Genomic DNA, 13,321 nt, shown 5'->3' on the forward strand with positions numbered 1-13,321 from the left:
CACGTCCTACATACAAGAGGACACTTCAGGATATGACCACTTGTGCAATGTTAGCCTTTCCTGCCCTGTCTTGTAAGAACTCCCTTCAATGGCATTGCTCATGTGAGAAACACAAGTAAGGGTTGTTTCAAGGCCTCCGAACAAACTCTTAAGTAGGACTAGAAGGCAGTACAGCTTCACAGGGCGTACTTGCTTTCTGACAGGTTACAGACTGGTAAAGAAAGCAGCTGCCAGGAAATATGGGGCCACCCAGAGAAGTATTGACTAAAAGGTGTAGCCAGTTGCAATTCGTAATGAAAAATGTTTGATATGCCAAGCAACCAAACTTAGCCAAATTTACTGTCTAAAAACAAAAACAGCACAACACAAAAAGGAGATATACGTACCCTCCTTCCCGGATGCAATTCTTATCTCACAGCATGTCTTCCTTACACAGGAGGTGTGCCTCAACGATACACCCCCAGAACCACTCATATTTATATCATGGCTGATTACAAGTTAAAAAGCACCCTATACATCATCTAAGATCTAACCCACCAGTTCCTTAACTACTTTTTCCGCACCTTTCTCTCTCTCTCTCTTTTGGATAGCACATTCCAAACAAGTTGGACATAGAGGTACATCCCAACCTCTGCTTGGACACATCATTTCTGTATCTTGTCTTTGACAGCTTTCCTAATGCCAATTTGCTGACTTCAGATTCGCAAAGTGTTGTGGGATACTTAACATGCGGGAACAGAATCATGGGGAGACCATAAGGCCTACCGTTAACATAACTTCTCAACACTTTATGTATATACTGTATATTGTATTAGTATTGTGTACATAATACCTATTAACGTGCTGCATTGGCTAACAGAAAGTGATATAGGCTGCATGCAGTCATCTCTGAAAAGTGATGTTGTACCTTCTCTAGTGCTTTGAGTCTCTTGCATGGAAAGAGGACCGTGAGTTAGGAAAAAAGAAATCAAGCAACTAACAAAGACCTTACCTAGCCACTTGACTGCCTATCATGATGTCTCCCTCTTTCATGATTCTCCCACTATAAGGTCTGAAACACACAAAATGGAGATAGAACCTTAATTAAGTGCAAAATAGTCACAACAGTTTATTGTCCATTGTCTGATTAAGACACAGTGCACCGAGGGTCTCACTGCTGACTCTGCCAGATATCTGCAGAGAGATAGAGAGAGAGTTACGTTCTCAATTTAACAAAAATAAAATATGGTTCCTAGCCAACCACCCATGAGTGGAGATGCCCCTTGATCAACTACCGTGCCTGGATAATTTATTACAAAATGCTCGTCCCCTGCTATTACGAGGTTACAGTTACCATTAGAGAACCCGGCTAGTACCTTCAAGATAAGGCACGGGTCAGGGACTCAGAAGAACTGGGTTTAATTCCTGGCTCTACCACAGACTTCCTTTGTGACTGTAATCTCTCTGTGCCTCAGTTCCCCATCTATAAAATGGAGGTAATAACACTTCCATTCTCATGCCCCTTGTCTGTCTATTTAGACTAAACTCTTCAGGGCAGGGAGTGTCTCTTGCTGAGTGTATGCACAGCACCTAGCACGGTGGAAGCCACTAGGTTCTGTTGGAATATAAATAGTAATAATAACAACAATTAGGACTTGCAGCATAGATGAACAGAACTGCGTTTCACCTGAGTTTCTGAATGGTCCATTAAAATTTAGTAAAGCCCAGTGACATTCTATGGCCATACTATAGTTATTGCACAGTTCAGTCCGGTCTACTCTGCATGACTGAACTGCGCTTTAGCCTTATGTTGTGGAAGTGGGGAGGATACTGTGTTGTAACTAGGGCCACCAATGTGGTAGTTGCTACAGTGTCAAAGGGACTTTGGTGAAGCCAAAGGTGGGGCTTTGGTGTTTGTATAGGGCAGGCAGCCCCTGAGAAGACCGTGGAAAGCCAGAGGCTCTAAATAAGCACTGCTTTTAGGATTCAAGTAGCAATTCAAAGTAGTAAACTAAACTAAAAAGGAAGAAAGAAAAGCGTACCTCATGTAAGGATCAACACTGAGAAACACAGCTTCAAACAGCACATCTGCAATAAAAAGGATTAGCAATTACATTAGGACCTACAGTAAATAAATATCAAATGTTACAAGACAGTGCACTGACCTATCACAGAGTGCTCTGGATTCCCTTTGCAGAGCTACTAAGCTAAAGTGACAGAGATCAAATCAAGTTTCTAGGCTTTGTCTAAGTTACTGCTACACTGTTAGCAGAGAAGGCAAACAGACATAGCTTTCTGTTTTGTTTTTGAGACTGTTGTGGAAGGAAGGTTTTTGGGACACACCTTTTCTCCTTAGCCTGTCTTCCTTTCCAGTACCCCAGGGATAGGCAACTATGGGCCATATACAGCCAGCTAGATCATTTTATTTGGCCCACCAGGGGTATAGCCACAGGTGGGCCCAAGTGGACCATCACCCACCCAGGTAGACTCCAGGCCCATCCAAATCAGAGCCTGAGAGGCGGTGGCTCTGCCTGCACCCAGAGGGAGGGAAGCAGCAAGAGGCTCTGGTAGCCCCGAGCAGAGGATGCTGAAAGAGGGAGGGTGACGGCTCTTCCCACCATCCGGAGTAAGGGCCGGAGGAGGAGGCAGCTCCTTGATCACATTGGGATCGCTCCAGGATGGCCCTGGTGGACAGCGCCTGGGGTTACTGAGCAGGGGCTGTGCATCCCAGGTGGTGGGGACTGGGGCAGAGGTGGTGTCCAGGGGCATGGGCTTGTCCACATTCCTGGAGATTGTGGCGCTTAACATGGGCGGGCAGGTGTTTCTGCTGGTGGGCTCTTCTGCACCCTGAAAAAAGGTCAGCCAGTGAAGGATGTGTGTTTAACCTGGGGCTTTGGGGGTGGGGGGTTGTAGATAAAGGTTTGTATGTTAATTGTATGATAATTGTATGATCTATAAGGGGCTTGTATTGGGATGGCTGCCCCACTCCAAAGTAAAAGGGATTAAGAGCAGTTGAAGGAGGCTGGTGAGGTTGTTGGCGCCAGGTGTGGCTGGCTTAATCAGTCCACAGCTGGTCTGGATAAGAGGGCTATGGGGGCCAGGAGACAGAGGAGTCTCACCCTAGCCCTGGAGTAGGAAGGGCTAGCTGCTGGGAGCAAGGTATTGAAGCTGAGCAGTGCTGGGGAAAAGGGCAAGAGGAGCTGGGGAGCTCCAGACTGGTAAACTCCTAGGCTGCAGACTTTGGTGAAGGCCTACAAAGGTACTGGGGCTACAGAGGTACACCCTGGGAATAGGCAGAGGCAGCTGGTCCTAACCCCTTGCAGTCCGCACCAGTGAGCGGGGGGCTAGATGATGACTGGCAGTTGCCATTGAGGCAAGGTGGGTTTAGAGGGTTGGGGCTCCCCTAGGAGGGGAGACCCAGAAAGTGGGGCTACTGCAGGGGCAAAACCCTGAGGTAAAGGGCACTGGGGTCCAGGAGGGACACGGAGGGGCTTAGACAGGTGAGACACCAGCCAGCAGAAGGTGCTCTGGAGCTGGAGTGAGCTAAGTCCAGATGACCAGCAGGAGGTGCTGCACCGGTGAGTCATCACTCTGTTCTTAAATTTAAGAACATTTTTACATGGTTAATACACAGATAATTGTATGCTAACATGCTGTACTGTAGCAAACTTTTTTAAGCTATGCAATATGTCGTCTCTACCAAAAAAAAAAAAAAGTATGACCTGCCAAAAGGTTTCAGTGGATTCTGCAGCCCTTAGAATTGCCCATCCCTGCTATATCCCGTTCCTTTGTAAGGGGCTCAGAAGTCCAGGCACCCAAACAGAGAACTCTTACCTTTTAAGACCCATGCATAAAACCCTTTATTAGCATTATTCAACCAACAGAGGGTGCGGACAGACCACATTCACCCACCCTTAGGCCCCAAGGCAGATTACTTTGGCCATAAATAGTAATACCCCATTTACTTTTTCTCTCTTAAATATCACGGAGGGGATGTTGTTTGGTAATTTTGGACCAGTTTGGTTTGTTTAACATTAGTGGTTTACAAGAACTAATGGTATTAGAAAAGTTATCATTTCAAAGCAATGAATGCTGGGGCGTGGGGTGCAAGATTGGGGTTGGAAGTGTCTGTAATCAGTGACAGCAAGAGTTTGTTAATACAGCCCAGACATTACAGAACTGTGCAAGTACATGAGAGCCAGAAAGTTAAACAGATTAGTCTCTTTGCATTCAAAGCCAACTTAAGTAGGGAAAATCTGCTTTAAAAAAAAATTTAATCTAAAGGTATCCCCACCCACACTTTAAGGATTTAAAGGGGAAGGGAAATAACTGAAGTTTTCTTAAATACACACAGGAATGGATGTACATTTCAAACCTGCCATCTGCAACCATATCCAGATGTTTTAACATCTCTGATACTCTTAATCATGTAACAATATATTAGATAATGCTGCAGCATATCTTAATGCTCAGATGCATGGCTAGTGCCGAAGGGCAAAGAAACACTTGTTGCAACTATTTATGTATTCATATTGTTTAAAAAAAAACAAACAACCAATGCGCAATCCCAGGCACATACAGGTCCATTCTCTGTCTCTCTGGGCAGGCAGTGTATTTAAAAATCCTGGATTTTTGTAAATTCCACTGGAATGACTGCTGGAAATGGCCAGGTAGTATGGAATGGAGAGGGGGGAAATAGTAAGCGTGACATGCATGGATGTTCACCAGAGATTGAAGAGGCAGGTCCATTTCTCCCCGGACAGTGTTGGGAGCAGCGCTTTAAAATGCAGAAATTCAGGAATATGACCTAGTCAATCAGGGGGACTTTTCTAACTTTGCCAGCTCTGCTGAGCTATGTGTTATGGGTACAGTACGCAGACTATTTCTATAGAGCCTTACAAATAGATTGGATAGACAGCCATAGGAGACACGGCTCCCTCTCTCTGGGTTCAAAGCACTTTCTGCTATTGTAACCCCCTTAGGGTGTGTCTACACTGCAGTTAGAAACCTACAGCTGGCCAGCGCCAGCTGACTCAGGCTCCCAGGGCTTGGGCTAAATGGCTGTTTAACTGAGGTGCCAACTTATGGGATCAGGCTGAAGCCTGGGCTTTAGGACCCTGTGAGATTGGAGGTCCCAGAGCTCACCAGCCACAATTATACAGCCCCTTAGAGCCTGAGTCAGCTGGCACAGGCCAGACGTGGGCATCTAATTACAGTGTAAAAAGAAAAGGAGTACTTGTGGCACCTTAGAGACTAACCAATTAAGGTGCCACAAGTACTCCTTTTCTTTTTGCGAATACAGACTAACACGGCTGTTCCTCTGAAACCTGTAATTACAGTGTAGACATCCCCTAGGGTTTAGAGAGCATGGCCTGTGAGGCAGAGGAAGCACTGGCTGTTCCAGGGGAGGGCTGGAAAGAGGGAGCACGACAGGGCTGCGGGTGTCTCTAGCTCCAGCTCTCCTGAGAGGAACAAACCGGAGCTGGACCCAGTATCACTGCCACCCAGAGCTGTATGGGGCTGTGAGTACTGAGGCTTGTGACCTTGCCTTGGGAATAAGGAGAGAGGCTGTAGCTAGCTACGTGGGGAGGTTGTCGCTCTGGATGGGTTTGCAGAGAACCGCAGAAGAGGGCACCAGAGGGGTTTGTTGGGGAAAGTTTACTGGTGCTGAAGATGACCAGGAGCACCCAAGATTCACTGCCGGACTGGAACTCTGCCCAGGACTCCCGAACTCTTGGTCTAGATGCACTGGTCAGTGTCTGTCCCTGCATACTGGGGTACCATTGAGCCCATAGGTCCATGTGTTGCATGTAACTCTGTTTTACTGCTCCCCCTGTTTTTCTCCATTCATCCCCCTGAAAACAAATATTTCCCTTTCCTAAATTGCATGCTACGCAGGGGAGAGGGGTGCACTTTTTTCTCCCCCTTCCTCCTCCCCACTGTAGGGGGTTTGGAGAAGGCGTGACAACTGCACACTTTTTTTTTTTAAATAAAAATCCAGACACGAGTGTTCCTGAATTAGGCCTGCCTTCTGGCTGGGAGCACAAGGCAAACTTCACACTTTGCTGTGTCAATAATAAGGCTTGAAACGTCTGGCAGATCCCTACTGGCTGGAGAATTAAACCTACTAGCCAGAAAAGCAATTAAGGACAGGTTTGAAGTGAGGGCAAAAGGCACCAGTGGGGTCCAGGAGCAATGTCCTGGTAAAAGCCCAGTCCCCCAGCTACTGGTATTTCTACCATGATGCTGTCCCTGCACCATGTTTAGGGCTTCCATCTTTCATGTCAATCTCTGGCTAGTAGGTGTTTCATACACTTGAAGTTCAAGCACTCTCTTACTGCTGGCAGGGAAGAGTTTTCTGTATCTTTTCCCCAGTCCAGAGATTCCTGGTTAGTGTGCGGACAGGTGTCAACTACTCTACTCCTCTATTGCCTCTCTTTTTTGGGGGGGGGGGGGGGGCGCAACTCCTAGTGAATAATTTGAGCTTATGCACATCTGCCACTTTCCCAAGCAGCAGCACCAGAAGGAAAATGACATGATTTTCCATAATTTCTCTGCTGCCCACAGGGTTCTGACTAGAAGCAGTGAAAGTGACCAGTCTTGTTAATTTAATTCCCCTTCCCTATGATCAATCTCTGCCGGTCTGCAGACAGAGGAAGAGAACCTTCCGAACGTGAATCAATATCGTGTTATCTTTACAACGTGGTGATATGATGACGATGGCGTAACTTAAAAAAAAAAAAACTTTGTTCCATAGGCTTCTGTACCTTAGGCAATGCGGAGCACTTTAGAAAATCCCGCCCTAAATGTCTGCTCATCCACAGGAGCACTGCTGAGCCAGGTATTCGGCACATGAAGCCCAGGGGATTCTTTGTTGAGTCACATGACTCCACATCTTTGCCAGATCCCAGCCTGCTTGTACTTTTATAAAGCTCAGTTCACAGAAATGTATTAATTATTCTAGATTTACACACTGCACGGTGAGTAAAAAGACGACAAAATATAGTCCTAACAACATCTACATGAAGGACCATTCTCCTTACCTCCATCCTTTAGCTTTGGCAGCTCTACCTCTTTCAGCTCAAAGTCACTTGTTTTGGGGAAGCCCTCAAAATGCTTTCTCAGCGTCCAAGACTTGGCTCTCACCATCCTGTACCACCTGCATGAGAAGACAGCACAATCAAAATCAAAACCTGGAATACAAATGGCTGCATGGCCATTCTGACACACACACAACCCCCCCCCCCCACCCCCACTGCAAGATTAGATATTGTCAGACACCCATGCCTGAGCATCTCCATCTCTGTGCTTAACAATTTCAGGCTAAGCACTGGCCCCATAAGCATGATAAGAGTTTGTCAAGTCTTTTTTATACTTGCACTTACCAAGATTGTTGGTTTTTTTGGTTTTTTTTTTTTTTTGGGGGGGGGGGGAGTTGGGTTTGTTTGTTTTTTTTTAGTACCTTTCCCTGCCTCAGTGAAGGATGCCCGAGAGCTGTCTTAGTTACTCCAGGGACCTTTCTAGTCCTAGAGCAGCCCAGGAACGGGAGGGCATAAAGGCGGCTTAAAGTCCTCTCAGCCCCCACTCCACTGGGCTGAGAATTCTTTGCCACAGTTCTTAAAGACACAGCACAGAATCTCATCCATGTATTCTAAAAGAAATCTAAAATGGTGGCAGCCTGATTGGTTCAAAATCCTCAAAGGATTTTTCCTTATACCAGTTAAAACTACAATTTCAGCCTGGTTAAATAGACAGTGCTGAAAACCAATTGTTACCAGTTTTAGCCAAAGTTCAAATCACAGCTGCAAAGGCAAATAAAGCCTCTGTACATTTTTAACACTGATACCGCGGCTCACCCTTCCCCACACTTCTGCCAATAGGTGGTACAAAACAGATTGATACACTTGATAAACGCAGATTTTAATAACCAAATGTTTCAGACAATGACATCAGAGTTTCTCAAGTTTTAGAAGTACAACACATTAAACTGAGAACACCCTTAAGCAGTGTTTTCCTAAGACAATCCAAGGGAACTTTCCCAGGTGAATCTTACACGTGTTTATACACAGATGCACAGCCTCTTTTATACCCTTAAAAAATGGGATGTATCCTCCCCTCAACAGAAGAAAAGGAGAAAAGTGGATACTTAGAGTAAAGATTTGAACTTACCAGCAGGAGCTGAAGAGAGGAACCAGGTGGTGGTCTGCTGGCTGCTTTTTTGTCAACAGGCTCAGCGGATCAGAGCAAAAGCCCAGTCAGAGACTGGAATAGCCAATGTCGGGATATCGAGGTTTCTTCTCTGCAAGGTGATCAGTCTCTCAGATTCTGGAACCTCAGCCTTTCCTCGGGTGGGAAGCTAGTGGCAAAGATCTCTGCTTTTATCCACAATGGATATGAATTTCCCTTGCTCCGCCCCTACTGTGCCTATCTTCAAACCATGAGCAAATCAGGTTCACAAGTGATTTGACTTAGTCCAATCGAGTGTCAATTAGTTCATTTGTAGAAAACGCCCCAATTCAGCAAACAATAACTCCTAAAAGGGTCCCCCATGACTAAGCAATTCTAAATACACAGAACATTCGCAGGTCACCCTGACTGCTGATCCAGGAGTCCTCCAAAAAACACATTGCCTTTCAGACAGAGACACTGTTTTTGGGGCAGCTAGCAAGAGTGTTTGCTGGTCACAAGTCCAAAAGAGATATCGTCTCACTAGCTTTAATGGAAAGTCCAATACAAAAATTAAAAAAGAATTAAAACCGGTCACTCAATGCATCCAACCATTAGCAAAACAAAAATGGGTCCAAACCTATGACACACACAACTATTACCACTCTATCGTTCTTATTCTCAAAGCAGGCCTATGTTTTAATCTGCTTTTGCAGACAAAGCAATTTCAGCAACTTTTCTATTTTAGAACTCGGTTCTGTTTTCACAAATTTTATTTTTAACCTATATCTTTTGGTCAAAATTTACTTTAAAGACCATCATAAGGAGAAAAAAAAAAAAACCCAACAACCCTATTTATCTTTAAACACATTTTTGTTTCCTGGGGCCCATGGGTAAAGTTTTCAAAAGCATCAAAATGATTTAGGAGCCGAAGTAAATTTCAGTGAGACTTGGGTTCTTGAGGCTTGGATCCTCAAAGGTATTTAAGGGCTTAACTCCCACTGATTTCATGGAAGTTAGGTGCCTAAATAACTGAGGATTTGGGTGTTTATTCCTTTTGAAAATGGGGCTTAAGCTTATAAAGTCATTTAGGCTCTTTGGCAATTTTGACCATATATACCTATATAGGCCTGTTAGTTCTAACAATAGTCTTTGATTATCCACCTAGTACTGCCACTCTCCTTTAGCAAAAAGAAAAGGAGTACTTGTGGCACCTTAGAGACTAACCAATTTATTTGAGCATAAGCTCTTGTGAGCTACAGCTCACTTCATAGGATGCATACTGTGGAAAGTACAGAAGATCTTTGTGTACTCCTTTAGGAGTCAACAAGTTGTTAAATATTAATAAGCTTTGGCACTTCACCACATTGTATTGAATTGCATGGTGTGAGAGGGACTCTGAATAGACTTCACTATCTTGGGCTTTACTGAGGGGCCCAATCACTCTTTCCTGTTACAATAAACACGCCCACCAAATTCAAAGTTTATGCAGGATTTAACAAGGTGAGTGAATCAGCACAAAGCACGAGGCCTAACTACAAACAAGCCAAGATAGCAGTATTAGGGAGTGGTGATTTTGCAGTTAAATGCTTTGCACTGATTTCAGATACTAAAAGACACGTGTGGGGTTTGTGGTAGGCCAATGGAGAACATACAAAAGGTGTACATTGTTGGATCATATTAAAGAAGTTCTGTATTAAAATCACAAATGAGTTTGATACCCTGGAATTTAAACTCTGGGGAATTACTAATTAAGAGGTCTCTTGGTTTTTGGTACTGTTTCTCTCCCTCTGTGTGAAACTTGCAAGCTGCTAATTGTATTAGTACATTCTAAGACAGTCTGTTCTCAAAGCAATTCACACAGAGAGAGACTCAAAGCAATACTCTGTAACAACAGAAACAGCACTCAGACTCCCCGCCCTTTTGTTGTATTAACAATTGTGATTAAAATAGAGATAGAGAATGTGTGTGGATAATAACTGAATGATCAGGGAGGTGCCAGCCTAAGAATCCAGTGTCCATCGGCTGAAGAAGGCGTCAAATAGAAATAACCAGAGGACCCCCCGGAGGGCAGACTGGAATCCACCCAACAGCCTCAAGAATGGGAGAACCAAAGAACAAGATAACATCTGGCAGCACGGAGCCGTCGGGAATGTGCCATCTGCTGATGAAGCAATTCCCATAGACTGGCATAGGAAGAAATTCCTATAAAAATGGACTCTGGAAAGTGAGAACTTTGGGGTCTGATTCTGCAAACCAACTTCCAGGAGCATCCGATGAGCATCTGACAAGGCCCTGCTCCCTCCTCATGTCCAGGCCACCTGGCCAGTGGCTTGGCATGAGCAACTCTAAGGCTGGTAACGATGATAACAACCTTGCAGAACCTGTGTGTGTGTGTGAGAATGAATGTGAGAATAAATATTAAATTGAATGGAATGTTATAGCTATAACTAACTGCTTACTATGATTCTTCCTGTATTCACAATAAATGTGGTATTTTGCCTTTTTCCCTTTAATAAGATCCTGCTGGTTTTTATTTTATTGGTATAACATTACTTTGGCCCACTTAAAAAGGAACCCTGCCACAATCCCTGGCATTCAGCAATAGTACATGTTACACAAGTGCATTAACTGATTTCACAAATAACCAGCAATACTCATCTACCCACTGTGTCAAAGGTTAGAAGCAAGCTCCTTACATGCAGTAAAGAGGATAAACCTATATGATACCATGAATTCCCATTCACTGTCTATCTGCACCTGCTGTAGACACCTAAATCCCAGCAAGAACATTACACCTTTCGCTTCAAGTTCTGTCTTTCCCACACAGCCCCTATGCATCTAAGGTTATTAACAGAGCCATCTTAAAAACCGTTCCCCATAATCAATTATTGCATGATCAGGATTAGAGGAAAAGCCAGATGGTATTGTTATCTGTGGCCATGGGCACTTTGAACTCAAATAAAAGAGCAGGAACTGACTCGCCACTCTGGTATACCTGTGATCTGCAAATACAAAGTGACAGCCCTCACAGCTGCACCAAAATGTCTTTAAGAGTTATTGTACAAGTAGAACCTAAGGAAACGAGAGTCATTTCACCCGGTGATTTTTAAAAATCCAGTCAGCATGAAAACATCACTGGCCAAACTTTGTCCTGACTTACCCTCCTGCATTTCACACAAATCATGTTTCATATAGCTCACAATCCTAGAGATCACTTGCTGTGTCAATTTATTTTAAAAACACTTCAGCTCATAGATGAGCTGATTCATTAAGAGTGTCTGTAACTCTGTGTCCAGATTATGTCCACTTCAGACTGGGAATGAAGCCACTCAGTCACAGATGCATTTGAAGCCCTTGGTTTTGCCTGAGGTTCACAGAATACTGAATATGACATGCTGCCTTATACTGGTTTATTGTTAAACTAAAGGAGTTCTCTTTAAATATGTAGAATAATTAGAATTCCCTACTGAATAGCTCTCTAGATAGTTCTGTAAGACTGCACAACAGAGATACGATTAGCAAAAGTACATTTAATGGCTATTAAGGCTGGACATACCCCATCCACCAAAAATCTTATAAGAACAGAAATCAGAAGGGGAAAGACTTGTACATTCCTTTCCACATACATATTGCCTGCAGTGCTGTGGATAACGTATTCCAACACTCCATAAGGTTTTTGCTTCCATATCCAACAGATACCCAAAAGCAATGCGTATCCTGCTTTCTTCTAAATCACACTGTATAAAGCCAAGTTTTAAATGATCAAGTTTGCTTTTATGTCAATTGTAGCAACAGATCGGCACATTTGACTGTCCCACATTCAGGAATTTGGGAAGTTATTCTGCCTTAACGTAGCTGAGGAGATTTACAGTTTCGTGGCAGAGTGCAACTTTTGTTTCATTCCTTTGTCAGTTAGTATTGTTTCTCCCTGGATTCTTTATTGTGAATTTTGAGTCGGACTCTGGTTTGGTTTTGCTGCCAGTCTCAGTTCATTTGGCCGTACTGCTGTGTGTGTTAGACCAAGGTCTGTTTTCTTCATATTCTCTCTGAAAAGGCTTAGAGGCTTTCAGACCTGCATGACTGAAATGAAGAAAATGTTTATTCCTGAGCACAATGTATCCACTGTGCAATAGTTCAGTGGAGGTTTTGTGTTGTGGGCAGACGCCCAGACTTAAAAAAACTAGAGAAATTATTCAGGGAAACAATATCTTACCCTGTTACCTCTCTTCCTTACCTGGTCTACGCAGTTGTTTGACACTCTAACAATAACAACAGTACTTAACATTTTTTGAAACGCCTGTCAATGAAACAACCTGAAGAACTTTATAAATACTAGGCTGTACAGGTTATAGTCTGGAGGTGACATCAGGGGACTGGACAGCATCAGACATTATGGGATCTACTCCTGGCTCCGTCAATGATTCGATAAGTGATCTTGGTTATGTCACTTAAGGATTGATATTTTGAGCAACTGCAGGTCCCATTGACGCCTATCTGCATTTCATATCCCTCATTGGCAATATGGGGATAATCATGCTTTCCTACCTTCATAAAGCACTTTCAGGTCCATGTGGGGAAATGTGTGTTATAAGTGCCAAGCCTGAATAATGAAGTATTTGCAGGACAAATTCCTGACCCTGCATCATGAAATCAGAATTGCTAAACTGTCATGACAATGACACTGCATTCTCAGTTCCTTCAGCACTGTTATCACAAACTGACAGGATATCACAGTGCAGAAATGCAAAGTCATCATGTGTCAGTGCTTCACTACAACCGAACGTCATGATGCTGCAACGTCAAAATTCAATACTCTCCCTGCCTTACAGCGTAGACTCACAGGATGGAGGGCAAGGCCAGTGAGAACCTGAGAAAACTGAGACCCTCCCATGAATTTTGGAAAGGTGAGCAACTCTACAGTACTAAAAAGCCCATTAAAATCTATAATGTCTGGACATATACAAAACTAAATTGTAAGACCGTGGATATCTTATAGCCCAGAATATTTTAGGAGATTGGTGATTGACAGGCTAGCCAATAGTTTTCAATCTGAGGGTCGTGACCTCCAGGGGTCACCAATAGGTTTCAGAGGGCTTTACCAGATCTCTTTAAATTACACTTCTAGCCCTTTGGGTCATGGAGAAAACGGCAAAACCATAAGCCAAGAGTCAAC

The 13,321-nt window shown here is 43.9% G+C and overlaps 2 protein-coding genes across 6 annotated transcripts in view; one reads left to right on the top strand and one right to left on the bottom strand.

Annotated features, from left to right (window-relative positions):
• PTGR1 (prostaglandin reductase 1) overlaps nt 1–13,321 on the bottom strand; it is a 29,615-nt gene that overhangs the window by 9,887 nt on the left and 6,407 nt on the right. For 2 of the 5 annotated variants that reach the window (XM_048850802.2, XM_075128843.1), the window contains exons 2-5: nt 8,149–8,335; nt 7,023–7,138; nt 2,022–2,067; nt 992–1,051 (exon numbers count right to left, since the gene is read on the bottom strand). In XM_048850802.2, the coding sequence (XP_048706759.1) occupies nt 992–1,051; nt 2,022–2,067; nt 7,023–7,128 (212 nt within the window). In that variant the 5' untranslated portion in view covers nt 7,129–7,138; nt 8,149–8,335. Of the gene's footprint in view, nt 1–991; nt 1,052–2,021; nt 2,068–7,022; nt 7,139–7,441; nt 7,607–8,148; nt 8,693–13,321 lie in introns of those variants that run through there. The other 3 variants (XM_048850805.2, XM_048850803.2, XM_048850806.2) reach the window with 3 other exon arrangements.
• Nucleotides 13,038–13,321, top strand: part of SMC2 (structural maintenance of chromosomes 2) — a 51,163-nt gene continuing 50,879 nt past the window's right edge. Inside the window, exon 1 of the mRNA XM_075128842.1 lies at nt 13,038–13,052. The gene's annotated coding sequence lies outside the window, so the exon portion shown is untranslated. The remainder of the gene's footprint in view (nt 13,053–13,321) is intronic.

The sequence above is a fragment of the Caretta caretta genome, chromosome 5 (assembly GCF_965140235.1).
Source record: "Caretta caretta isolate rCarCar2 chromosome 5, rCarCar1.hap1, whole genome shotgun sequence".
NCBI classification, from domain to species: Eukaryota; Metazoa; Chordata; order Testudines; family Cheloniidae; genus Caretta; species Caretta caretta.